General features: G+C 52.6%; 2 protein-coding genes across 3 annotated transcripts in view; one reads left to right on the top strand and one right to left on the bottom strand.

Moving 5' to 3' along the window:
- Nucleotides 1-26,507, top strand: part of LOC132017478 (olfactory receptor 2AT4) — a 111,628-nt gene that overhangs the window by 30,299 nt on the left and 54,822 nt on the right. The gene's annotated exons all lie outside the window — the stretch shown is intronic.
- SLCO2B1 (solute carrier organic anion transporter family member 2B1) overlaps nucleotides 1,296-26,507 on the bottom strand; it is a 45,533-nt gene continuing 20,321 nt past the window's right edge. For both annotated transcript variants that reach the window (XM_059410913.1, XM_059410923.1), the window contains 8 exons: nucleotides 25,715-25,905; nucleotides 16,626-16,725; nucleotides 13,141-13,498; nucleotides 11,045-11,210; nucleotides 6,476-6,639; nucleotides 4,728-4,792; nucleotides 4,281-4,401; nucleotides 1,296-3,188 (listed from right to left, as the gene is read on the bottom strand). In XM_059410913.1, coding sequence (XP_059266896.1) covers nucleotides 3,008-3,188; nucleotides 4,281-4,401; nucleotides 4,728-4,792; nucleotides 6,476-6,639; nucleotides 11,045-11,210; nucleotides 13,141-13,498; nucleotides 16,626-16,725; nucleotides 25,715-25,905 — 1,346 coding nt within the window. In that variant the 3' untranslated portion in view covers nucleotides 1,296-3,007. The remainder of the gene's footprint in view (nucleotides 3,189-4,280; nucleotides 4,402-4,727; nucleotides 4,793-6,475; nucleotides 6,640-11,044; nucleotides 11,211-13,140; nucleotides 13,499-16,625; nucleotides 16,726-25,714; nucleotides 25,906-26,507) is intronic.

Genomic DNA, 26,507 nt, shown 5'->3' with positions numbered 1-26,507 from the left:
TCAAATCTCAGCTCAATCCAGAGGCGGACTCAGCATGAGGCTAATGTTGCTTGAGTATCATCGTCTCTCCTCAGGCCCAGGGAGGGGCCTCTGCAATGTGTTCACATTGTCATGTTCTTGGGAAATTTGCAAAGGTGAGGTACTTTAATCACAAGTAGTTAAGATTGCTAGTTCTTTCTACTCCAACTACTTGTGTCCCAGTTCCTCTTTATGTGAGGTGGTTGGAGAAGCCAGTGGGCATTTCTGGGATCTGACTAAGGGGCAGGTGAGTTGGGGATCAACTTAATTTGGGTTTGTTGGGATATATTTATATGGCTCTCAGTCACCTCTGTTTCTAGATAACTTATTGCTAACCACCTGCATGTAGAGAATGGCCTCTAGGAATCTTCCCATCCATGTCCAACTCAATCAGCATTGTGACATCAATGTGTCATATCCAGAGGTCATTTTGGGGCATGAAGGTGTTTCATGTGGCCTGGCCCTGGAAGTACCTGGGCAACAGAGGGAAAAGAGGTTTGCAATGACAGAACCAGAAGCTAGGCTACAGAAAATCCTGCCAGTCGTCGGCGGAGGAAAACATATTTTAGACGTGTGCACAACTGTTGGTAAAATATATGCTATTTTTCTGAATTGTGTGATGTATTTGCCTTGACTTCTTTTCTCGTTCTACATAAATATTCACTTTCTTACCAAGTTTTGGGCTTTTCTTCTTCTTCTTCTTCTTTTTTTTTTTTTTTAAGGTTTTATTCATTTATTTGACAGACAGAGATCACAAGTAGGCAGAGAGGCAGTCAGGAAGCAGGCCCCCCACTGAGCAGAGAGCCCGATGTGGGGCTCCATCCCAGGACCCAGAGATCATAACCTGAGCCGAAGGCAGAGGCTTTAATCCACTGAGCCACCCAGGGGCCCCTTGTGCTCTTCTTCATAAAGAGGGCTCCCCAAAGTGTATAAGCTTCCGTTCCCACAAAACGCTGGCTCCACCATTTATGTTCTGTATGATCTTGGACAAGTTGCTTATTCGTTCTGAACTATTTCCTCTTCTGTAAAATGTGAACAAGAATCTGAACAGGTGAGGACTTGGAAAGCTTCATGACCTTATTCCATTTCTAAAACCATTATTAGAGGAAGTAACCCAGTCAAATGAAAATTAGACCAGAATATACAGCTAGGGAACGATGTTGTATGCAAGAAATAACAGTGAACAATGAATCCAGTAAAACTTAAATCTAAATAACTAGAAATAATGTGGTTGCTGCAAATTCTAATGCACTTTGCAAGAAAGGAATTTTGTAATATAAGAGACATTATGCAAGAACAAATTTAATAATAAGCCGTGTCTATAATTTCAAAATATTTCTGCAAAACCTGGGAAACAGGAGGGAAGGAGAAGGAATATACACATATGAATCACCTCATCTTGTTGGAAGAAACCTTGAAATTCTTGACATTGATAAATACAGGCTCAGATATTTATTAAACATTTGAAGTTATCAACCAGTAGAATCAAAATAGGAGTTAGAACTTCTGTACCTTCATCTTCCTCTTCTTTCATGTGGGAGAACCTCACAGTCCAGCCACAGGAGCTATTCAGAGGGCCAGAGCCACATGGGCCCCCAGTGCCCTCCTCCTGCCCCCCCAGCTTCTCCCCTGCCTCCAGCACAGGGCTGGACACCGGGCTTGGGAAGCCACGGCTGACAGCTCTGTCTCCTGCTTCCCACGCAGCAGGTCCCAGCCAGGTCAGCTATGTGGTGACAACAGAATGGGCTGGGGTACATCAGAAAACTCTCTCCCCCTCCCCGGAGGGACAGCCAGGCTGGAGAAGACTGGCCATAAAACAAGACAAGGCCCACTGAAGGACCAGTTGGTTCAGACCCAAGCATTCCACAGACGCCCTCCTTACCCAGAGCCAGACGTTTCACTCCTTGGCCCTGCAAAGAACAGGTCCTTACACCAACTCAGGCATCACAGAGAACCAGGTGTCTCCCCCAAAACATGGTTATCACAGAACCAGACATTATCTACAGAGCGACGGGCAACGAGGATTGGGGCACCCGAAAGGAAATGGTGAAATTTGGATTCTAGTCCACAGGGGTCACAGTGATTTTGGTGGGGCCTGGTCAGTGAGTGAAGCCTTGGCCATGCATAAGTACCAGTGAATGTGTGTTGGGTGTGTTTGGTCTTTGAAGTCAGAAAATGCCCAAATGTGGGGCCTGAATCTCCTTACCCCCTGGAGCCCCTAAGGCAGAGACCAGGCCCAGACTGTGGCTCCCTGAGGCAAGGACTAGAATTTCCTGAGTCTACAGAGTTAGCTGCGCCCTCAGCTAAGTGCCCCAAGGGGCCCTCACGCCAGGTTTGCTGAAGGCCCTGACTAGCCCGAGTGTTCTGAGTGTGAGGCCAGCTTCCTCCCTGGTGGGCACCCCTCAGAGCTCAGAGCTCTGCCTCCAGGGGGCGCCAAATGGATATTTCTTGACAGAGGCTGTCCTGGCCCCGCCTCCAGGCTGAGCCGGGCTAGGGAGGAGACCTGAGTGCATCCTGACCACAGAGATGGCCATAGCTGGAAGGAGCCTAAAAGCTGGCAAGTCCATTTCTACCCATCAGAGATGGTGCCTGAGGCCGAGAGAGGGTGGGCTGTTCCAGGCGAGCGGCAGAGCTGGGCTAGTACCAGCTCTGGTAAGCATGGCAGCCTAGCCTGCTATGGTCTACTTCTCTATTCTAGGGCCTGGGGGAAAGAGAAACAGTCCTTCTGCCAGGAAAGCCTGGGTTCAGGTCAGCCTGACCGGCTGGCAGAAGAAGGGGGAAGACCATCATGCATGCTTTACAAGTGGCTAACACACCAAACCCCTAGACAACTCTTTGGTTCAGATGAGTTACAAAGGCCCAGAGAGGGTGACTTGCCTGAAGTCACAGAGTAAGTTAGCAGAGGAGTTGGAATTGGAAAACAGGGTTCCTGACACCCAAGATTAGGCAAAGGGCCCAGAGAATGTATTCCTGCCCCTCTACGACCAGCTCACACTCTGGATTCCTCAGGCTTCTTTTCTGGCCCTGATGTTAACAGCTGCTGCTGTAGGCCAGATGTGGATACGGTCACCTGGGTCCCCTCCTCTTTGTCCTGCTGCCTTAGGATGGCCAAAATTAAGGCAAAGCAGGCCAGGGAGCCTGTCTTGAAGAAGACCTGGAGGCCAACGAACCTGGAAAAGACCAAGGGACCCGTGAATTTAGGACCTCCCTGTTTAGGGGTTGGATGTCCTCGGGGTGGGCCAGAGCAAGGTCAGCCATCACCAATGTGTGGTCAGAGACATTGAAGCCCTGGGGGGGGAGGCAGGGAAAGAGGCCTCCGGCCACAGGGCAGTAGCCCCATCACCATGGCCTTTGTTGAGGAGACAGGGAAGCCCCTGGAGTTGACCCCTATGGGGGCCCTTCCCAGATAGAGGGGGAGAAGCTCTGCAGAAGGAGCACTGGGTGGGGGGCAGAAGCCTGGGCATCCTCCCTGCCTTGTCCCTAGCCAACTTGTAGCCTGGGCCACGCCTGCTTCTCTCTGACTGTTGAAGAATTCAGGGGGCCTGACAGTTGCAACTTTAGATCACCCCACCTGCCACAAGAGTATTCCCTCTCCCCTGTTTGCCTAACTCACCAAGGCTCTTATTCGATTTTTCTTCCTCTAGGAAATGCCCTGTTCAGTCCCAGCCCATAGAGCCATGCCCTCCGCAGAGCTGGCAGTGACCAGCTCCCTGCTCCCAGCCCTGTCACCAAGTCCCCTCCAACCTCCTGTCCCATCCCAGCAGCCTCTTGGTCTTCAGGTTCCTTTGGGCTCCCCATTGCACAGATGGGAAGACTCGGTTCCAGAAAACGCAGGTCTCTTGATGGACAGACAGATCTGGGCTGGATACCAGGCCTCCTGTGTCCTAGAGAGGCCTTCTCCCAACCCCACTTCAACTCCTTGTCTCTCTCTCACAGCTGGGCTGTTCCCTTCTCCTCACACTCAATCATGATGATACATTTCCTGCACAGACCATGCTTAGACCACTTGGGTTCAAGACCCAGTTTTGCCAGTTATCAGCTGTGTGACCTTGGGCTGCTTTAACTCTCTCTTTCTTCATCTGTAACAGTCAGGGACCATGGCTGGGTCATAGGACTTGTGAGCTCAGTGTAAGATACAGACCTGCTGCCTTGTAGTGGGATATGAATGGGCCTCTTGTCCCTGCTGCTCTCCTACCTGGGACCCCAGGAATATTTCTAGCAGCCTTCCCAGAGGCCCTGGCAGCCCCCACCCCAGGTCTCACCGGTTTCGGAGCAAGTCATGGTCATAGTAGCGGCACACGGCCCGACGCCCACAACTCTGGGCCCAGTGCACACAGGTGGTGTCGATGGCGCTGCCGTGGATCACGGGGCTGGGCATCCAGGCTGCAGGAGGAGGTGGTCAGGGGATAATGGGGTCCGGTGTAACTGCATTACCCACCTCCCTGCTCCCTGGCAGACACAACCCCCCCAGAGCCACTGGGGTCTCTTGTCCCATAAGTCTTTGGCCCTCAAGCCCAGCCCTTATGCTGGTGCTGCCTTGCTAGAAGGCTCTACTGCTGTTCATACACCCACCTCCAGGGTCCCAGGTCCAATCTGTTGCCAGGGTCCCACAAACCCTAAGGTCAGGACCTGGGTCCTGCTCACCCCTGTGCCCCTGGGCCCAGCACACCATGGGTGTCAGAGCTAAGGGTCCCAGGAAGGTTCTTTACCCAAAACTCTCAGGAGCATGAACTGGATTCCCACAGCCAGAGTCTTGTCTTCTTTCTTCACTCCCCTAACAAGCAGAAACACAGCAACATGAGGATTGAGAGGGTCCCGGCCCCCCAGGGACTCTCACCATCCCCTTCTCTCTCAGAACCCAGGGCCAGCCTTCCCCAAGTCCAAAGATCCTGGGCGCTGGGGTGGGGGTGGGTTCAGGCCCCCCACTCCATTTCCCTTCAACCCGTGGAGCCCAGCACCCATGTTCCAGGCACTCCCACTAGCCATCAGGACTCTGCGCTGACCTCCCTGTGTTATTGCTCACAGACACCCCCCACCCACTCCCCCGACCCTTGGGCCCACCAAATTCCTCCTCCTTCCTCCTACACTCGGCAAAACCTAAAACTAGGTAGTCAGATACGCCTTCTAACTTCTCGAAATGCTTCGTGGCCCTAGCCTAGGATTCCCCGAGCCATGACTCCTTCCTTCTTAGCAATACCAGCAGCTGGTGTTTACAGAGTGCTTACTACGGGCTCTGTTATTCTACACTGCAACCCCTACTGTACCCCGCATGACATAGGTTTATCATTAGCCCATTTTACAGATAAGGAGACTGATGAATGTTGACACAGCTTAAGTGACTTGGCTAAGATCCCACAGCAGGTGGGTGTCAAGGGTCGGTCAGAAATTGCAGCCCACTGCCTGAATTAACTCCTCTCACACAGGCTGCCTGCCTGCTGGGACATAGGAGTCCTCTACCTCCTCTCTGGAGGCCAGCCAGTTTTATAGATCTGTGTGTCTTCTCATATTTGTGAGGGGTGCCATCCCCCTTGTAATTTTCCAGAAAACAGATAAGGAAGAAAAATAATCCCAGGGACACCTGGGTGGCTTGGTTGGTTAAATGTCTGCCTTCGGCTCAGGTCATGATCCCAGGGTCCTGGGATCGAGCCCCAAGTCAGGGTCCCTGCTCCATGGAGAGTTTGCTTCTCCCTCTCCCTGCTCCTTTTCTCTCTCTCTCAAATAAGTAAATAAAAATCTTAAAAAAAAAAAAAAAAAAGAAAGAAAAGTGGTTTAAAAAAATAATCCCAGCACAATGAAATATCCTGTTCTTGGAATTATCCTGTTCTGAGGTCCCCTTATTCCGGCCCCCACCCTAGGCACGCTGACTTTGGCCTCAGGTAACAATCTGTCAGTCCCAGCAGGCACCCTTAGGACAATGGTCGGAAAGATCAGGGAACAAGAGGCAGTATACTCTTGTGGGCTGGGTCCATGGTGGGCCTGTAAGGGCTCATGGACTTGAAAAACCATGAACCACATGGACAGGGCTGGGTTTTCTGGCTGTACCCTCCTGCAACCCGACCCACCCTCTACGGGCAGGGTGGGGGGATGGGCCATCAGGCAATGCTCTGCTTTGTCCTCACTGTGCCTGGGTGGCCTCTCCTCTCCTGGGGCAAGTAGGGGCCTGGCTCTGGGCCCTGGCCCTGGTACTACTCTACTCAACACTTGCCATGAGAGCTGGGGCTGGCTTCTGAATTTCTCTGAGCCTCAGGTTTCTTACCTATAAATGGGGGTGGATGGTGTCACTTTAGTAGGTTGCCATGAAGATGGAGACAGGGCAAGGAGAACCTGGTCTGTTATGGGGAGAGGGGCAGGACACCCAAGTGGCCTCCTTCTTTAAACCCTGCCTCTAGGATCCCTTATCCTACCTGGGTTTAAGGACTTTTTGGGATCCCCTGGGTCTGGGCTCGCCCACTTTCACCTTAGGATGAGCATGAAGGAAGGTGTATGGGTGAGACTGGCCAGGGAGGCCCCCAGGCTGATTAGGACCATGAAGGGCAGCACCAGGTGGCTGCAGGACGATTCGCAGGAGCCGGCGAGCACAGAGCCGCCCCCCACTATGCAGCTGCAGTTGGCGTAGAAAACCTAGAGCAGGAAGGGGGCAGAGAGAAAAGCCTTCAGGAGCCTCGAAGGGCAAGCAGCTAGCCAAGTGCCTGAGGCCCCCGAAGGCTTATGGGGGACCTGAGGGCACCAACGAGCTGGGGCAGAGCTGGCTGAAGGCTAGGCTTTCTGGACCCAAGGCGAGTGGGAGGGGGCAGCCAGGCAGGTACGCAGCCCACATGCTTTCCACACACAGGGGCTGAGGCTGTGGGGAGAGGGAAGCAGAGGACAGAAGAGGGCGAGGGGCTGGGAGAGCCTCACCCCCTACCACACCACATACACTCCCATACACACCACTGTCACTTTAACGCACACACCGCAGTCCCACAGCATGCACAATCATACACACACATGTGCATACGAACTCGCTCATTCTTCCACCTGGTGATGTCAGAATGTTCCAAATAAAATCTTAAAAAAAAAAAAAAGCTATGGGGGATAAAAGGGCACCTGGTTTGCTCAGTCGGTTAAGCATCTGCCTTCAGCTCAGGTTTTGATCCCAGGGTCCTGGGATCGAGCCCCGCATCGGACTCCCTGCTCAGCGGGGAGCCTGCTCTTCCCTCTGCCCGTCCCTTGCGCTTATGACCACTCTCTCTTACATGCTCTCTTGCATGTGCCCTCTCCCTTTCTCTCTCAAATAAATAAAACAATCTTTAAAAAAAACAAACTATTTAAGAGTGTTTGGGGAAGGAACTCAGATTTTCCAGCTGAGTATCCCTTTCTACTTCACTGAGGTCCTCCAGGGCACTGGGTCACAGAGGAAACTCTCAAGGAGAGATTCCAGCACAGGAGAGAGGGACCCAGACAGCACCATGGAAACCAGGCTTCAGCAGGTGAAGGGCAGGGACGACCTCCGCGGAGAGGGGTGCTAGATTTGGCTCTGGAAGAATGAATAGGAATTTGCGAAGAGGAAAACTGAAATGAGGAGAGGGAAGGAAGGTCAGATGTAAAATAACAGGAAAGTGGCAGGCAAGAGCGCTGCAAGTCTTTGTCTGCCTGGAGCGGAGGGCAAAGGGGAAGCGTTTGGGCTGCGCTAGGGCTACCCTGGGCCCAGCGGCCTGCTGAGCTTGGGACACAAAAGAGGAACCTGGACTGCTGTTTCCAGAAACACAGTGGGCCAGGGCCCTGCCAGTCATCCCGCTGACAACAAAATGCTGGGTAAAGTATTGAAAACATTGTCCTGAGGGTACCCAGGCACTGGCAGAAATGGAAAGCTGTTTAGAGAGGCTGAAACCCAGCAAGATGGGCAGGGTCCTGAAGCAAGCTTTGGCCCCAGCAGGGTTGCAGAACCTACACAAGGGAGTACGGCTTTCTGAGGTCTGGGGGCTCCAGGGCCAGAGGACAAACCCTAGCCCTCCATCCCGCCAGGGTAATGTCCAATAGGAGACTCTCCCCCAAAACTGGGACCCCTCCAGAGGCTGAAGTCTGTGAAAAGCTGACTCCTTTTCAAGCTGCAAGGAGTGGCCCCCAGGCTGGCCCAGGGCATGCTTGAGGACAGCCTGCAGTCTCACCACCACATGGCCTGGAAAACTTCCAGCCCCGGATTCCTTCAGAAATTGTCTCCACTGCCCATGTCTTCGGGTGCTTCCCAGGAGCAAAGCCAGCCAGGAAGCCTAGGGTTTTCTTCCCCCAGAGAACAGAGTCTCTGACCAGTGTGTCCCAGGGAGCCTTGGCCTGTGCTGGGAAACAGGTATGCAGGGCCAGGTGCTATGAGCCCTCGAGGTGGTCTGCTTGGCCTGGGGCAGCCTGTCACCTCCAGCCATGGGCAGCCTCAGACACTTCCTATTGTGAAAAGGGTTGGGAGTCCCTGAGGCAGACTCTGGGAGCCTTGGGAAGCATTTAAGCACGGGAGGGAGGGACGAAGGCTGACAACACCAAAGTCACTGTGGCTCCTTCAAGAGGATGGGCCAGATGGGGGAGGCAGAGGCCCACTGCAGAGAGAGTGGTGGGAAGGGGAGGACAGTGGGGAAACAAGTTTTGATTTGAGAGATACTTAGGAGGTAGAATTAGGGCAAGGTGAGAGAAAGAAAGAGAGAGATCTGGTGTGTGATCTGCTAAGCACATACCATGTGGCCCTTTCCCTCCAGGCTGAGCAAGCCACTGGGTTGGAGGCACAATGGAGGGACAGGTAAGGGGAGAACTAGGCCTGGCAATGTTGCTAGAAGAGAGAGACCCACCCTCATGCCTTTTCTGAGTGGCAGAAGATGGCTGGGCTGGACAAAGGGGGCCTTCCTCTTGGAGTTTTCCCAGCTCTCATTCCCATCCATCTAACTCCAGCAGCAAGCTCTTCTTATGGATGACTTCAATCTCTCCATCTGCTTCCGATTCTCACTCCCCAGGGGGACTTCAGCCTCACCCCCTGAGCCTCAGATCCCACCAACCGCCCACCTCTCCCCGTCTTTCCCCTGGTCATTTACACCTTCATAAATTGTTTCTGAGCACAGTCGCGCCGACTGCTGAGCGACCCAGCCCCGGGCCCGCGAGCTCGCTCACGGTCGGCCTGAGGAGGCAGGTGTGCAGCGAGACTATTCTAGGCCAGAGCGACACTTCCTGAGTGCTGACCAGCCCACCTTCCTCCAAACACTATCCCCAGACACAACCTCTGAGGAGGCTCTGGGGAGGGAGCTGGGCTGGGAGGCCAGAACCCTGGGTTATAATCCCAGCGCTGGCATTAAGACTGTGGGCAATGCCCGGTCCTTTCCTGAGCCTCCATTCCCCATCTGTATAATGGGCATAACAGGAGTGTGTACTACCCAGCGCTTAAAATTTCCCAGCCACTGTGTTAAGTATTTTTCACGGGTTTTGTCATGTGACCCTTTACTCACTGTTTAATGAATTCACCCAAGGAAAGCATTCAGCATAGTGGCTGGCATAGAGTAGGTACTCAATATGATCACTTCTGTTTTATAGACCCAGAAAATGGAGACACTGATTAAATAATTTGCTTGAGGTAACAGAGTCAGTTACGGGAAGAAGGGGGCGGGGTTCGAACCAGATGACCTGGCCACGGCGCTCAGGGGCCCACATCCGCAAAAATTCACTGTTCCCTGGGGGATCTTGCCCCAGCCGGCAGGAATTGGGGTTCCCTGGAAGAGTCTCAGGGAGATGAAACCAGGTAAAGACAGTGAGAATTAAGAAGGCCCGAAGACCGGGATTGCAATTGCAAATGCAAAGGGTTTGCACAGCCCCTAGGTGGCGCCTGCTGGTCTGAAGCCCCATCAGCCAGGAGCTCTCCAGGGCTCCAGCCCATGGGTCCCAGGTCCCTACCGGGAGGACCCTTGGGCTTGGACACTGATGCCCAGAGGATGTAAAGGCAGGAGTTCCCCATGACAAAGGTAGGGAACTCTGGAGAAGGAACCCCTTATAATGGCCAGTTTGACACTGCACACACAGGCTCTTCTACAGTCTAGGGGTCTGAGGAAGGCAGGTGTTCTCTTCATTTCTCATCTGGGGGACTGAGGAGAAAGGTGAGGGGTGGCTCGTCTTGGGGACCTGTTTAAGGTTCACACCATATACATTGGGGCTGCTTATTCTGCCTCCTTCACTGCTGGGAGTTCCTTGAGGGTAGGTCCCTTGGCTCTGGGTCCTCAGTTCCCCCCCCCCCCCCCCCCCCCCCCCGCACATAGGGCCCAGCACAGAGGAGAAGCTCTATGAAGGTTTGTTGACTGAATGACTGACTGACTGGGCTTACTGGGCCAGCCTCTGCTCACCTTCCTCCAACCTACAGCCTCAAGTGTGATCACATACAGATCTGACACTGTTGCCAGCCTAACCAATGCTCCCCAACACTCTCTTGGTGAAGTCCCTACTGGTGGCCCAGCATTCAAGGCCCTTCTTTGCCTGTGCCTCACTTTCCCTCTTTGAAACGTTATGCTTCTGCTCCAACAAGTTCTTTCCAGGTTCTTGAAACACTGTGTGCATGGGTGTGCAGACTCTGCTTCTACAGCTCCCCCTGCCTGGAAAGCCCTTTCCTAGTTGGCTCCCTCATCCTTGTAGACCCAACACAAATGTCATGTCCCAGGAAGCCTTCTAAGACCCTCCCCGGCTTCTTCCATCATTGTCTGTACCTGCCTATCCCCACCCCTGGAATTCCTGACTTGTTTCCTTTCACCTCTCTCCTGCACAGAGAGCTGGAGCCAGATCGGGCTCACCCTTGTGCTCTGGGGCCCGGCCCATGGCTGGGCCCAGACTGGCAATGAAAGGTTATTGCAAGAATCATGTTTTCCATTGGCCAATAGAAGGAGGCAGACTGGCCAACAGATAGATGGACAGACAGAGAGAAAAGCCCCAGAATGAGAATGTGGAAAGATGGAGAGCGTGATGGGTACACAAAGACAGGGAGTGGAAGGGCCCAAGGGAGGCTGAGGGAGTGCTTGGAGCCCTGACCCACCTGACTTTTGTCCAGAGCCTCCTGGAGCGCCCAGCCTGTGCAGCCCGCCTGACAGGGAGTGAGGTACTCCACGTGGGTTTTGGGGTCACAGACAGGGTTAAAGTCGTCCAGTGGGCAGAAGCAAGGCTCTGTGCAGGCTGTAAACAGCTCCGGTCGAGGCAGGTGGCTGGTGGGAGAGAAGGAAGCAGGGTTGGCCTGGCTTTCTGGCTCTCAGATCCTGAACTTCTCAGCCCCACAGCCCAGCTCCCCATCCTGAGAACAATGGCCAGAGATTTGGCTCCATGCAGAGCTTTTACTGTCAGGGATGCCCCACATGGGGAGCTCCTTGAAATGGGGTAGGGGAGCAGGGAGATGGGCTAGAGGCTCCCAAACAGGAGGACTGGGGGGTAGAGTTGGATGGAGGCCTCTGAGACCCCTCTCAGCCTGAAGATCTTACTAGCCTCTGAACTTTTGCAAATATTCTCCATCCCTCAGTGGCCCTTCTTTGGGGAACACAAGATAAATTCATCCCAGAATGTAGTCTCAGATGAAGAGGGCCTTTTTCTTGATGGGCTGGATTGCTTTCTTTTAGAAAATTCAAGTTATGTGTGTTGGAGCAGGCAGGACACCTGACTAGCTGTGGGATCACCCAGCAGTCTCTGCCTCTCTCTGGACGTCAGTGTCTCTGTTGATTAGCTCAGCTGGGACAGAAGAAAAGGGAAAGAGGCATGTGTGCTAGGCTGACTTTTTTCTATTTACATTTAGGAAAAAAAAATCATTTAAAGGCCCTGGCTTGGGGCACCTGAGTGGCTCAGTCGGTTAAGCAGACAACTCTGGATTTTGGCTCAGGTCATGATCTCGGGGTCCTGGAGGGAGCCCTGCGTCCGGCTCTGTGCTCAGCGGGGAGTCTGCAGCAGGAAGTCTGCAGGAGTTTCTCTCTCTCTCTCCCCCCCCCGCCCCTCCCCACCTCATGTTCTCTCCCTCTCTCTAAAACAAATAAATAAATCTTAAAATAAAAAAATAAAAAAATAAAGGTCTTGGTTCTCCTCAGACCAGGGACTTCGGAGGGCCTGGGTAAAGCTCCCCTCTGTGTCTAGAACAAGGGCTCCCCAGACAGGAGGCAGCACAGCAGCCTTACTGTTTGGGAGAAGGAGGGACAAGGAAGGAGGGGAAGGGTAAAGATGATAGGGGAGAGGCTGTAATGTGAGGCCTGGCCCAGAGAGAAGCGCTAAGCCTCCCTCAGGTGGGGAAAGCTGGCATGTGGGTGGAGGGAGGAGATGCCCAGGGAGAGGTGGGAACAGGGACACCTGGGGAATTCTTGCTGGGTCTTGGGTCAGCCTCAGCCTGGAGCAGTTCCCAGGAAAAGCGAAGTCATTCTGGAGGAGAGACAGTGAAGTAACTTCCAGCATCCTCTCGAAGATGGCCACCACCAGGAGAGAGCATATGTGTGTGGGTGGGATGAGGGAGAAATGAGAAGGGAGACAGGCATGGGAGGAGGCTGTCCTCCTGGTGCTCCCTCAGATGTGGACAAAGAGCCTTGAGTCTTAGGGTCATGGAACAACACAATTTTAGCTGCCAGGCTCTAAGAATCACAAGTTAGACCAACCCCTTCCTAGGGCTTAAGTCCCTTCTCCAGCGTCCATGATAGATGCCTTGCAGCCCCTGCTCACCCCTTCTCTCTACACCCCCACCCCTGGGGATGGAGAGCGTGCAGGCTCCCAGGCAGGCCTTTCCTCTGCCCAGGAGCGAAGACTTCCTCACGCTGAGCTGGGCCCTGCTCTCTGATGTGGCCTGTGCCTTAACCTCCATTTGGCCCACAGGGCTTAGCCTCTCTGGAGACGCCGGCCACACAAGCGGTTTGCCCTGTCTTGGCTTCCATCTCTCCCCAGGCCTGAGCTGTCCTGTCTGCGAAGTTCCATCCTTGCCCCTCCTAGTGATGCCTGACACCCTCACTGGAGACTTGGAGACGGAAGTCCCACTGCTCAGAAGCCAGGTGGGGAGGGGAGGAGAAGGTGCTGGTGGAAAGTGAGCTTTGAGGTAGACGGGTACCCCCTTTCTCTGGCCTTGTCTAGGCCCCCTCCCTGAAGCCCTCCACCACCTGCTTCTCACACACTCACCCGGGGGGTTGGGTGATGCCTGCAATCTGGTGGGTAGAGCAGCCCATGAAGAAGAGGGGCAGACTGAGAAGTAGGCAGAAAAGCTCCCCCAGCAGGCAGAGGACGGCACAACGCACGGGGCCCAGATGGAGGCGCTTGACCAGGACGCCCCCGATCACGATGCCTACGATGGCCGACGGGATGGTGAGGCAGCCGATGAGCAGGTTGGCGTAGGACGCTGTGATGGAAAACTGGCGCTCCAGGAACTTGGGCAGGAAGGTGGCCATGCCTGCCACCATGGATGACATGCACACCTGGGACAGGACCACCAGCAGGAAGATGGGGTGGCGCAGGGTCCTCAGCAGCACCCTGGGGAACACTGTTGGGGTGAGTAGGGAGCAGGTCAGAGTGGGCAGGCCAGCCTGCCTTTTGTTTCTGTCCTGTCTTGTCCTGTTCAGTTTAAACTGGTCTATTCCTTCCATGCTGTCTCATTTAATTCCACTGCGCCCAATTCTATCCCATTACATTTGACTCCTCTCCATTTAATTCTGTTCCACTTTTGAAACTCAGTTTTGTTCCCATCCTTTGAGTTAGACTGCACGCTACTCAATTGTGCCTCTTTCCATTCAATTCCGTCTAAAATTCGATGCCACAGAGTTCGAGCCCATGCCTCCTCTTCCATTCATCTCATTGCCTCCCACCTCATTCCATTTCTTCTGTTCTGCTTACTCATCTCACTTTCTCCCACTCAGTCCTTTTCATCCTGTCCTGCTCTAGCTCTTTCTAAGCCACCCCATACCTGAGGCTTTCCTCCCGTGTCCCCAGCATGGGACAGCAGCCCGCCCCTGATCTTCCATCCCTAGTTTCTCTTCTCCGCAGCACTCTATCTAATGTACCACATGTTTCACTCCCTTAGCCATTTTACGGTCACCCCACTGGAATATAAGCTTCATTCAGAGCAGGAATTTTTGTCTGCTCTATTCATTCCTGAATCTCCCGAGCCTGGGGCACAACAGGAGCTCAGGAAATATTTAGGGATAAATGAATGGAGATACAGGCCAACACATGATCCAGTATTACGATGTTGGGGCAGAAGGAAGACCTCCAGAGAAGGTGAAAACCAAGCTGACTTGGTGCTGGGGGTGCTTCTCAAGGTAGGACCTGAAGAATGGACCTGAAGGAAATTTCTAGGAGGGGCACGGCAAGAACAAAAACACATAGAGGGGCATAGAAGCGACAGGTCTGGCTTTGATGACCGCCTCAATCACCCGTTATCTCCTAACCTGGTGCCTCGTGTACAGGTTTCCTCTTTGCAAGTCCGCTAACCTGAAGGGCACGTGACCACGTGACATGGGGGAAGTCTTGAAAGGGCTTCAAGGGCAGCCCGGGTGACGGCCAAGAATGCTTTCTCTCCAGACACGTGCAATTCTCTCTCCACTGACGTCAGGAGAGAAGGGCATGTGTTTCTGCCCGCAGGTGGTGAGCTGGAAGTTAACGTGAGGTGTGGGGAGGGCAGGCGAGGAGAGGCCCTTCAAAGAAGAGACATCAGAGGAGCAAACCGCCTGGCATTTGGGACTGGAGGGGAATGATGGCGCCGGGGCTCCTCTGGGCCAAGTGGGAGGGTCTGTTCCTGCAGTGGCAAGACCAGGGTCTCTGTTGCTGGAGATCTCTGTCTGCCCTCACAGTGTGGCCAGAGCCCAGTCAGCTAGTTCTGTAGGCCCCTGGGCCAGGCCAGGAACCATTTCCTTAGCAGCCAACAAATAAAGGCAAACAGTCCGGGCAGGGTTGGTAGGAGTTGGGGCTGTGGAATTCCCCATCTTTTGTGTCCCAGCCCTGCCTCCCGTCCTGAGTCCCTTGCCCTACATACGACGCATTCAGCCAGTGCGCTTGACGTGGGAAGGTGTGACACATGGCCTTCACCCCACGTAGCTGCTCCAGCCAACCTCCCTCCTCAAGCGGCCTTGGAGAACATCGGCCCAGACCAGATGGGTGCCCTCACCAGGTGGGGCCCAACTTCATCTAGAGCGGCCAGGTCAAGGCCAGAAGTCGCCAGGGCTTTCCTGACTCTTAGTGTAAAGGTCATTCCTCCTACTATACCCCATGCCACCCACATTCCTGTGCCTCTCTGGCAGCCAGAGGGCTCAATCTCATTCCTTGCTTCTATCTCCCATCGCAAATACACTTTGTACATACCGTCTATCTCTTCATCATCTTTTGCCTGTCCTTAGAACAGATGGAAAATTCCTGGAAGGCAGGGCTATGCCTTTCGCTCAGATAGGGATAATTTCTGGGGAACCCAGAGCCATGTCTGCTGGATAGCTGCTTCCCTTAGCTTAATGTCTCTTCCATCAAGTAAGCTAGGGCTTCTCTCCACTCAGAGACTGTGTCTCCCCCATCAGACAGGGGCCTTCTCTAACTCAGGGACTGTCTTTCGCCAAGAATTTAAGCCTTCTCCAGCTGAAGGGTCCTGGTTCCTCTTTCCTTTGGCTCCCCCATAGCCCCATGTACTCAAAGCCAAGCCTCAGGTCATCACTGATCCCTCTGGAACTCAGCAGAAAGGCCAGAAGCCAGGCTTGGGACCAACTACAGGGCCTATGGCTAGCCCCTGCCCTGGTCTCCTCTAGGCTCACAGAGAAGCTGAAACCACCAGAGACAATCTGCCCAGGACACCCACTCCAGGATCCAATTTCGGTGATTGGCCCCAGCTTCCCTCTGGGCAGAAGCCAAAGCTGTGATTAATAAACTCTCCCAAGGAGCAGCCTGCTGGGGACTTTCAGCAGCTGGGGAGTGATCTGAGGTTAGGGAGTCTAAGCCCCTCCTGCCTCTGGGCCCAGCCCCATGCGGTCCAGCCCCCCCACCCTTACCCCAGGGAAGCTGGAGAACTGGAGGCTGGATTACTGGTATCCCAAACAACATGTCGTAGGATACACTTCCAAGAATTGGGCCTGATTAATTTCCTGTTTCAAGAGTCCTCAGTGGGGGCAGGGGTGGGCGCTGAAGCAAAGCCTGTAGTCATCACCTTCCTAAACCATAGGCAGCTCAACTTACTGTCCTGGGACATGGTCAGCCTAATAGTAGGGCAGGGGTGATAATTGAAAAGATAATTATACCTTATATAAGTAGGTTTTTTTTTTTTTTAATAGTATGCGAAAGGCTTTCCATTCATCACCCCATTTGAGTCTTGTAATAGCCCTTGAGGGAAGCAGAGCAAGGATTATTGGCCTTGAGGGTTTGGAGGGCTGAGAGGAGGGAGAGCCAGGCTTGCTGGGGGGAAGGAGAGGAATAGCACTTGCGCTTGACCTAGGGGGACAAGGAAGATTTTGATAGATAGCAATAGAAACGAATGTTCCAGGCAGAAGGGTTCAACTAAGTCAAGACTTACAGAGTGTATGGTGCTCATGAGGGGTCTGTAGGTGTGAAAGAAAAATCAAGAAGGGCAGGAAGGGGCTGGGTCCTGGATGGCCCCACGTGCCTCTCTGGTCCCACTTCTCTATATCCTCCCTTACCTTTGATGAACTGGATCACTGTCAGGTCTGGTGCAATCTGGGTGAGGCTGTCCTGCTTCTCTTGGGACTCCGCCAGGCTCTCAGGGGGAGAATCTTCACCCTGGGAGGACACACAACCAAGGGCCATCAGCTGGATGCCAGACATTCTGCTCTGAGATGCCTGTGGGCTCGGGAAGCACTCTGGGAGAGAAGAGGGCATGAGCCAGTCACCTCATCAGAAGCAATAGGGGTCAACAGTGTTCCATGAGCTTCAGCCCTGAATGAGCATGGACGGATTGATGCCAACATGTGCTGAGGCGGGGAGAGAACTGGTCCCTGAATGCCATATAAGGACCTTTGCTTCACCTTGGCCGGGGAACTCCGAGAGAGGCTGAGGTTGAGGGTCCTGCTAATCCAGGAGGTGGGCATTCTGAGCAGAAGGGAAGTTGATTTTCAGAGAAAATCACTATGTTCCATATGCACATAGGTCTGAGTCAAACATTGTTCAGTTTCTCTCCCCTTCTGGGCTCCCAGCTCTGGGAGAGCAGGGATTGTGCTTATCTTATTCTCTGTTGAAACCCTGGTGCCTAGCATATGGCCTGGGGTGGAATAGTGGGTATCTATTAAGTATCTATGAACAGAAAGAGTGGAAAAGACAGCTGCCATAGGCAAAGAGTGCGACCATGCTCTAGGAAGAAAAAGATTGACAGGAGAGGCAATTGCGAGGCAAGTGAGCTCCTACACAGCTTCAGTTCTGAATGGAGCATGGGGTCCACACTGAGTACCCCAGGGGCCTGGCAGAATGGAGATTCCAGGTATCCCAGGTCACCGGTATGCAGGCTGGGGGCTCTGTCCTCATGCACACCTGCAAAGGAAGGAGACTTATGCTCCTCCCAGGAGCAAAGCAGCTGGGAGTTTCGGTAACTTGCTCAACATTGCACAGAACTATGATCTGAGCTCAAGCCTGCATGTGCCTAAAGCTCATGCCTTATCCCCCTCAGCACCCATGAGTCGGAAGCCCTGGTGCAAGACAGGCAGAACTGGGAGGCACCTTTGTGAACTAATGTGAAGGGGCCCAAGAGCCCACAGTCTAAGTCACTGCGTGAGGCACTGTGGGTCTGTTACTCATTTATACCTTGAAGCTACCAGCCCTGTGTGGCCACTGGGCACTGGAGATACAGCCAGTCCAGACTGAGATGTATCATGAGTATCAAACACAGGGGGCATTTCAAAGACTTAACATGGAAGAAAAAAATGGAAAATAACCCATCATTAATTTTTTAAACTGATGACATGCGGAAATGAGAATCAGAGATCTCCTTGCACCTTCCCGTGTCCTAGCCAAGCCATGGAGAGTGGTGCAGGAAGGCCACAGCACCTGAGGGAGGGGGTGCTGCGGTCAGGATACTGCCCCAGGAACAGAGGGAGGAGGGGCTGAGATAAACTAAGAACCTTCCAGTGTTCTTATCCAGTATGGATAGAGAGACGGGATGCCAGGCTTGGCTCCGCCCTTGGACGGGCAGAATCTGTGAGTTCCTTCCTTGCTTGGGGTTCCTTGTCCTCATGAAACAGTGAGGGTGACTGCAGCATCTGCATCTCCAGCCCCCTGTGGTCTAGGCAGCACTTTCACATCTGCCATGTCATCTGATTGCCACAACAGTCTGGTGAAGGGGTCCTTATAGCACCTATTTCGCAGAAGAGGAAACTGAGGCCCCAGAAGAGGATGAGTCACCCAGGGAGCCATGGCAGAGCAGATTATTGAAGGCAGGTCCTCCAGGATCACCATCTCACCCCTGGGTCATGCTGTGAAAAAGAGCATGGAGCAGGGGAGGGGCGGAACTTCAGGGGCTGGGGAGAGGGAGTGGTCAGGGAAGGCCTCTAGGAGAAGTGAGGTTTGGGATTTGGAAGGGAGGAAGGGAGAAGTTATTGGAAGCAAGGGCATAGGATAGCAGGAGTGAGGGGGTGGTGGTGGGGGGCGGTTGGGGGAAGGGCCTGTCTGTGCAGTGGTTTGTCAGAGTGGGTGATGGGGAAGCCATAGTGTCTGGGGCAGGAGGTGGTCAGTTTGGAGGTCCATGCTAATGGACTTGGGCTTTATCAGATGGGTGCTGGGCACTCCTGTCCTGGGTTCTTCACAAGTTTCTGCCTCTCTCCCCAGATCTGCTTTGAGGACTCCCGACCAAGCGCCAGCTCCGGAAACTAGAAGCCTTGTGGCTAGCTCAGAGCAGGGCTTGGAGTCAGACACATCACATCTGGCTGTGGTTTGCCCTGGTCAGCAGGCCTGTGCTGAGAGAGCCGATTAGAACTTCCCCTCCCTCAGGGCCATGTGCTGACAGCTGCAAGCTTGTGGGACCCAGGGAGCTGTGTGTGGTCCGGTATGTGCAAGGGCCCTGTATCTGCTGGGCCTCTAGGGCTCCAGGAGCTGTCCTTGGAGGAAGTTGGGTTTCTGGAAGGGTCTGAGCAGGCCTGTGACCCCAGCCCCACAGAGCCTCGCTGACCCTGGCGGGTGATATGGTATTCTCTGCCAGCCCTCAACTGTCATCGCACATGGCCACAGCAAGTGGCCACAGGGATGGGGTGATCTGCTAGCCTTCCCACCACCATGAGAGGGAGATCTTGTTTCTAGCAGAGCGCCTGGAGATCTGAGCTCTGTGGAGGATTGCGACACACTTTCTCCAGCTTTCTTGTTGAGATCTGTGCGACTGGCCATGCCTCCCTTGTCGCTTTGGCCACCAGCAAGCCCAGAACCAGATAAGGGGTTTGGTTTCATCAACCAAATTCATCTTTGTGGTCCACGCTCCTATGTTTCCCCCTCTCTTGCTGATACCCCTTTTGCTGCTGTTTCTATTTTCCTGCTTCTTGGTCCTGACTTAGTGATTCAGCCCACATCCCTCCTGCTCTTCCCGGATCTGAATCCCAGCTCCGCCCTCCACTAGGCCTGGGGGGGGGGGTTAATCTCTGTAACTTGACCCTCAGGTGTAAAATGGGGGCTGTAGCCTAACCTACTTCACAGGTGGATTACAAAGATTAAATGAGATCATATATACAAAGAGTTTAAAACAATACACAGTCCAGAATAAACTATAGATGTCAGCTTAATTTCCCACTTTTACTAGTTTGGTACTTGAGTTTGGTGTGAGCTGTAAGAGTATTAGAAAAAAGGTCATTTTTCCATTGTTTTTGCTCTTAAGAGCTGGCTCGATCAGAGAAAGATATTAAGAATAAGCACTCCCGCTGGTCAGGTACTGAATAATCCACTTTCCACTTTGCTGGTTTCATTCTTTAAAAATTCCAAGGTGTAGGGCACCTGGGTGGCTCAGTTGGTTAAGCAACTGCCTTCAGCTGGAATTGTGATCCCGAAGTCCCAGGATTGAGCCCCACATCAGTCTCCCCGCTCCATGGTGAGTCTGCTTCTCCCTCTGACCTTCTCCCTTTTCATGCTTTCTCTCTCTCTCTCTCTCTCAAATAAATAAATAAAACCTTTAAAAAAAAAAAATCCCAAGGTGTGGATATTAGTGTTGTAACCATTTTACAGATTTCAAAGTTCTAGGTGCGGAGGCGGGATTCATAACCAGGCTGGTCTCATACAGACACAGCGCGTCTGGCTCCTGCTGGGGGCCTTCCTGTCACCGGTGCAGGTGTCTCAGGCACCGAGAACCCCAGCCTCCCAGGCCAGATCAGCTACTGATCAGCTCTCTCCGTGAGCCTCAGTCTCCTCCTCTGTCAAACGGGGGTATTGGACTTGATCAGTGTTTTTAAAATGGGGTTTTGGCAGCAAAACCCTTTCTCCAATTGAACCTCACTCAAAAGACTGATAAAAAAAAAACACATAAAACTAGAATCTGTCTGATTGGGGTGTGTGTGTGTGTGTGTGTGTGTGTGTGTACACGTGTTTGTGTGCAGAGGGGGTGGAAGACCTTTAGTCCTATTGGGGGACACTCTCTTCAATCTCCCTACAGTGGCACCCTTGGAGTTCTGTGGGTACAGTTTAAAACCACTGAAGCAGATCGCCCCCAAAAGCCTTCTAGTCCCAGTTTTTGAGGAAGCTCTGATCTACACCAAGCCGTGAGTAGGGGTGAGGTTCACCATAGCCCTGTGGGGCCAGACTTGGCTTGGTACAGACTGGTACATGGGGAGGTGGTGCTGGCCAAGCTCTGGGCACAACCTTGACCCTCTCTGGACCTGAATCCCTCCATCTGTAAGACAGAGTTGGGGTTGAACTGGATGATCTCTCGAGACATTTTACCTTAGAGCCCTGAGGAGGGGTAAAGGTGGAATCACAAGGCCTGGGTTGCTAGGGATGAGGAAGGACGCATGTGGGCTCCTGGGTTGGCTGGGAGGGGTCTAGAGGCAGTGCCTGCAAGGGAGAGGTACCAGGCACAAGGGAGACCCAAGTCACCTTGGACCTCTCAGGGGCTGCAAAGGAGCACGAAGTCCAAGGGTAACAGAAGCCTCCCAGCTGGCCCTAAGTCTTGGGTTTTAAGGGCCACTGCCATTGCCCACTCGTGCACCCATCCTTGACCATTCTCCCAAAGAAGCACATCAGGTCAATGATCAGGAGAAAACAGATTTCATGGACTCCTAGACTCATGGGCCAAAACTGTAGCCATATAGAAACATGAATTTTGGGAGTCAAAGACCATTTGAGGCATAGAATCATAAAACAGAACTACTTGAGAATCTTTGCTAGAAACATAGAACTTTAAACTGTATAATATTAGAATCACAGACTCTGGGAGACAGCCTAGAATAACAGACACAGAGACTCCTGGGAAATAGGAACTGAGAGAAGATGACAGAGACCAGTTGTGCTCAGAGGCCAGGCAGGGACAGGGGCTCTCGATGGATGAGACCTTTCTTAGCCCCTGGTCCAGCACCAGGGGCAGGCATTCAGCGGGACCTGAGGCTATGGAGGCCACAGGAGGGTTGCTGCCTGAATGGTGTCCTACAACCATAAGGACAGATGGGGCCAGGTGACCTGCTAGGGAGCCCCTAAGAGGCCATCTCTACTCCATAGGCCCTACAGAGCCATGTGCCTCAAGTCCTATAGAACCTTAGAAATTGGCTGATTATGGAGAGGGAGACTGAGGCTTAGAGAGGACTAACATCTGCCATGGTTCACTCCTAGAAGGGTGTCTCCTGGCCATGATGAGATCAAAGATTTGTGGGCAGAACCAAAGACAGGAAAGCAGAGCTCCTCCCCTCCATGTCCTGTATGGTCTCTCCCATCTACCATCTCCTAATCTTCTCTGTGGAGACTTTTCATGCTCCTCTCCCTGCAGGCAGAGAACTCTAAGCACTGGCCATGGGAGAAGCATGAGCTGTCCATCAGTCATCCCTCTGTCCGTCTGCATCTGGCCTTCCTTCGTTACCTGAGAGCTTCTTGGGGGCAGAGGCTGAGGAGTGCACCCTTTTCTCCCACAGTGGAGGGGCTCATGTACTGCTCCATTTAGAGAACACATCATTGAACCTGTCAGAGCTGGTAGACCCTGTCCAATCTGCCCATTGTACAGATGAGGAGACTAAGGTCAAGACCTCCACTGGGTCACAAAACCCTGATATTACATGCCACCATTAAAAACTGCATTTACGTGTAAGAGGCTATTTAGGGAAACTCTGAGCCTGGGAGAAGATACCCGAAGGGATTTCAGAAAGAATCTCCCCTTCACTTTCCTCTGCTCCCCACCACCTGTGCCTGTTCCCACTCTCTACAGAAGATACATCCCCCCATGTCTGTGAACCTGGACCTTCTGGCTGCCAATTCTGCCTCACTGGGCCCTTCCTCCCTGTCCATCTACCTCTCCTTCAGTGGCCTGAGTGGGCAGGGGCCGCCCTTGTCGCTGTAAACAGAGCTGGCCCAGGCAGAGCCTCCTTGAGGCGGGTGGGGGCGCGGGGAAGGGGGGAGAGAACAGTTCCTCCCACATCAATATTTATTGCCTGCGAGCTGCTGCAAGCAGATCTTCATGTTCTCAGCCTTCGGTTCTTTTTTAAGAACCTCTCACCCCCTTCCTTCCTCACTCCCCATCCCCCATGTGCTGACAGAATGAATCCAGACAGCCAGACAGGTTCACAGCCGGGAAAGCAGGGCTTCCAATCATCACAGAGATGCTGCTCTTCAAATCCAGATGTCTGCCCCACAGCAGCTTGGACGCAAGAAACTGTGCATTCTTAGACTTTTAGGCACACAGACTACAGCTCCCCAGAATTGGTCCTTGGCATATTATTACATTATGGGGCTGCACAGAATGGGGAAGCGTCTTGTTCAAGGTCACCCATCGGACACATCACCAAGCCCAGCCACGCCTCCCACTGGCTTCTTCACCTAGTCCACCCCCTGGCTCAAGCAGCTGTCCTCTGTTCAGATGTGAGGCTCAACCTGGACATTGCCCATAACCAGAAACTCCTCACTTCCTCTGTGACCACCCCTACTTCTAAGAACTGTTGCCCCAAGTTCTAGGAATTCTTACCTCATTCAATTTCTGGCCTGAGCTAGGCAGAACCAGGAAGGGCCATCTGTGGTTTCAAGTTGCCTTCTTCCCATGAAATTGGTCGCTCTGCAAGGCCTGCCTCCCCCTACCTCTGAGCCCAGCACCAGCCCAGGCTTGCACTGTCCTGGGATGTCCCCTAGCAGAGCGGCACCCGGGCCCTAGCAGTGTCCCTCCTGGGTGGCTCCTGGACTTCTCCCTTTGTCTCCCCCCACTGCTGGTGCACTGCTTCCCACCTGAACCATAGCCAGAGTGGCTTCACCAGTTTCCCTGCCCTCCCTGCTCCCCACACATGTCCTCTGTCCCTTCCTCTACTTAGACCCTATGACAGAGCCATGGAACCCCCATTTACCCTCCTTCCAGGGCGACCAGCTGTTCTTGAAGCTGGCAGGCAAGCCCTTTCCTCTTCTGACCTCTATTGGCTGTTCTAACATCAATTTTCACTGGTCTCCTATATATAAAACTTCTGCTCCAGCAGGGGGTGGGGGATGGGTAGTGAGGTTCACAGAGCAGCCACGTCTAGTTTTTCTAGACGAACACATTTTCAGTTCTCTCCCTTAGGCCCAGACTTTTATGCCCTAAGGAGGAGGGAGGGCCTCTCTCCCATCACAGCCAGCATATTCAAATGCACCAACATGCCTCATTAAATAGAATTATTCTTGCTGCAAAATATTCGACAGGCTTTTTACAAATCATCCCCTTGAAACTAGAATTACTTAGCAACAAATAATTTATGATCGTGATTTCTCAACAATTACTTCGCTGTGAAATAATAAGAAATATATATTTATGCAAATGTATATATTCCTGACACAGAGCTCATAAAACTCTTGTAAATAAGAGTGCTTAGGAAAATCTTCTAATATTTAGTCTTTGACCCCAGTTCCTGACATAGAGCTCCGAAGATCTGTGTAATTCCCTGTGTGCTAGGAAATGACAACAAACTCTTAAATCCCTTGCAATTTCCTGGGTGAGAGAAATATCCTTTGTTCTAATGAGATGACTCTCGGTGGGATCTTGGAAGGGAAATGGTCACCAGAAAGAAGACGCTCCCCTGCTCCACCCCCAATTCTCTAGAGGGGAAGAAGGGCTGGGAATGGAATTAAGGATTGAGCATATCTATGTGGAGATAGCCCCCCCCCCCCCAAAATCCTAATAGTATAGGGTTCAGTGAGCTTCAAGGTTGGTAAACACATCCATATGGCAGGACGGTGACATATCCCAACCCTACAGGGACAGAAGCTCCGGCATTTGGGACCTTCCCAGGCCCCTCCTTATGTGTTTCCTCATCTGGCTATTAATCAATACCCTTAATCAGATCCCTTACTATATAATTAGCAGGTAAACATGAAGTAAGTGTTTTCCTGAGTTCTATGAGCTGTTCTAGCAAAGAATGGAATCCAAGAAAGGGTGGCAAATCAGGAACCCCTGATTTGTATCCAAGTAGGACAAAAATTGTGGGTAACCTGGGGACGGGCCTACTACCCGCAGCTAAAGTGGGACTGAGCCCTAACTGTGCGATCAGAAGCTATCTCCGGGTAAACAGTGTCAGAGTTGAGGGAAACACCCACCTAGTGGGTGACACACATTCTCGGCCGGCCTGAGAATCACCCCACACACATGGTCACAGAAGTGTTGTATGTGGGTCCTCAGGAAAAGAGAAAATCGAACGTGCAAAATTTCAGAATGTAATGAGATGTGTGTGAATGCTAAAGAAAATTCGATAAAGTCAACACTAATGATGCATTGAACTTCTATAAACCCTTCCTATTTTGTCATTTTGTTGTGTACTTTGGAGCCAATTGATTGTTTTAAAGGGCTCTGGAAAATTGGAGGGACCTACCCCCAATCTTCTCTCCTGCCCAGGAGATCTCTGAGGAAAGACCACCTGCCCCTCAGTTGAGCAGGGGGTTTTAGCAAGAGATCCTCAAGCACCTCATAGCTTGTTACTTATCCATCAATCTTAGTCCCCTCTAGGCTGTGCCTGTTTTAAGAGTAGAGGCCACATGCTGAGCTCCGGTGCCGGCCTGACACCTGGCCCAGAAGATGCACTTCACACACATTTGTTCCCCTCCCTGCTTCTGAAAGGCTGGATTCTTTTCTAAAAGCTGAACCCTTTGTGCACCCTATGGCCACACCTAGAATTCCCCCTTTCCCCTCTCTAGGTTTCCACTGTCCATCTGTCAAAGCCCAGTTCAAGTCCTGCCCCTTCAGAGAAGTCTTCTCAGACCCCCTACCCATTCTCCACCACCTCCTCCTCCTCAATATTGCTCCAGCGTGGCACGTGTAGAACTCACAGAAAGCGTGAAGTGATGAGCAGAGAGATAGCGTGTTGGTGAGACGGGGACATGGGCTCAGACAGGCTAGGGTTCTCCCCGCAGTGCTGCCCTCGCTGGCCATGTGATCTTGGCTAGGTCCTTTCCCCTGGCCCCTGATCTCCTCAGCTGTGAAAGGGACAGGACATATTCCCTGTGTGAGGCTGTCGGGGGATGCGACGGAGCCTGGACGGAAAGGCTTTGTAAACTGCTGAGTGCAATGCCCAGGAAGGATGAAGTCTAAGGTTCCAAGGGAGGACTGGTCAGTGGGGGCCGGAGCCTGGACTAGGGTGGATTTGTGGAGGAGACTTACTTTGCTGACAGATGAGGCTGTGGCTTCCAAGACCCTTCGCCGAAAGCGGAGCTCGTGCTTCTCCCTGGGCATCTCCCTAGGGAAGAAGAAGTAGGGCACCGCGGCCAGAGCCACTGCCCCCGCAGAGACGAGGAAGCCCAGCCACCAGGCACCCACCCATCGGGGGTCCTTTGAAGTTAGGCTAATACCACCTGGAAGAGAAGACCAAGGTGATGTTAGGGTCAGGATGGGCTGTCCGTCTTGGCCACCATCCTGGGACTGGCCTTTGAGGCCTGAGGTGGCCTGGGTCGGGAGTCAGGAGACCTGGACTCCAGCTACGGTTTTGCCAGTTACGTCCCATGTGACGTTGGGCAAGGCCTTGATCCTTCCTGGACTCAGCTTTTCAATGACTGGGTCATGATAGCGGTCAAGGCTATGGACTTTGGAAATGCACTGCTGAGTCTGAATTCCATTACTAACATATACTTGGGCAAATTGTTTAACCTCTTTGTGCCTCGGGGTCTTCCTCTGTAAAATACAGACAGAAGTAGTACCTACATCACAGGGTTGTTGTGAGAATCATAGAAATCAATACAGGTAAAGCATATAGAATGTGCTGTACAGATGTCTGTTCTTCTTCCTCCTTTTACTGTTACTGTTATGAGGGTTATTATCATTAAATCAATCATTAGAACCCTTCTTGTGCTTCTCAGACCTGCATCATTAAAAGTTTATCAAAAACACCTCAGACCACCTTAAAACTACCATGGGGTGGAGTGGGAAGGTGACCAAAGAGTCTTCCCTTTAACAAGTT

The sequence above is a fragment of the Mustela nigripes genome, chromosome 1 (assembly GCF_022355385.1).
Source record: "Mustela nigripes isolate SB6536 chromosome 1, MUSNIG.SB6536, whole genome shotgun sequence".
Taxonomy (NCBI): domain Eukaryota; kingdom Metazoa; phylum Chordata; class Mammalia; order Carnivora; family Mustelidae; genus Mustela; species Mustela nigripes.
Note: the sequence above shows the minus strand (reverse complement) of the source record. Positions and strands in the feature narration are given on the sequence as shown.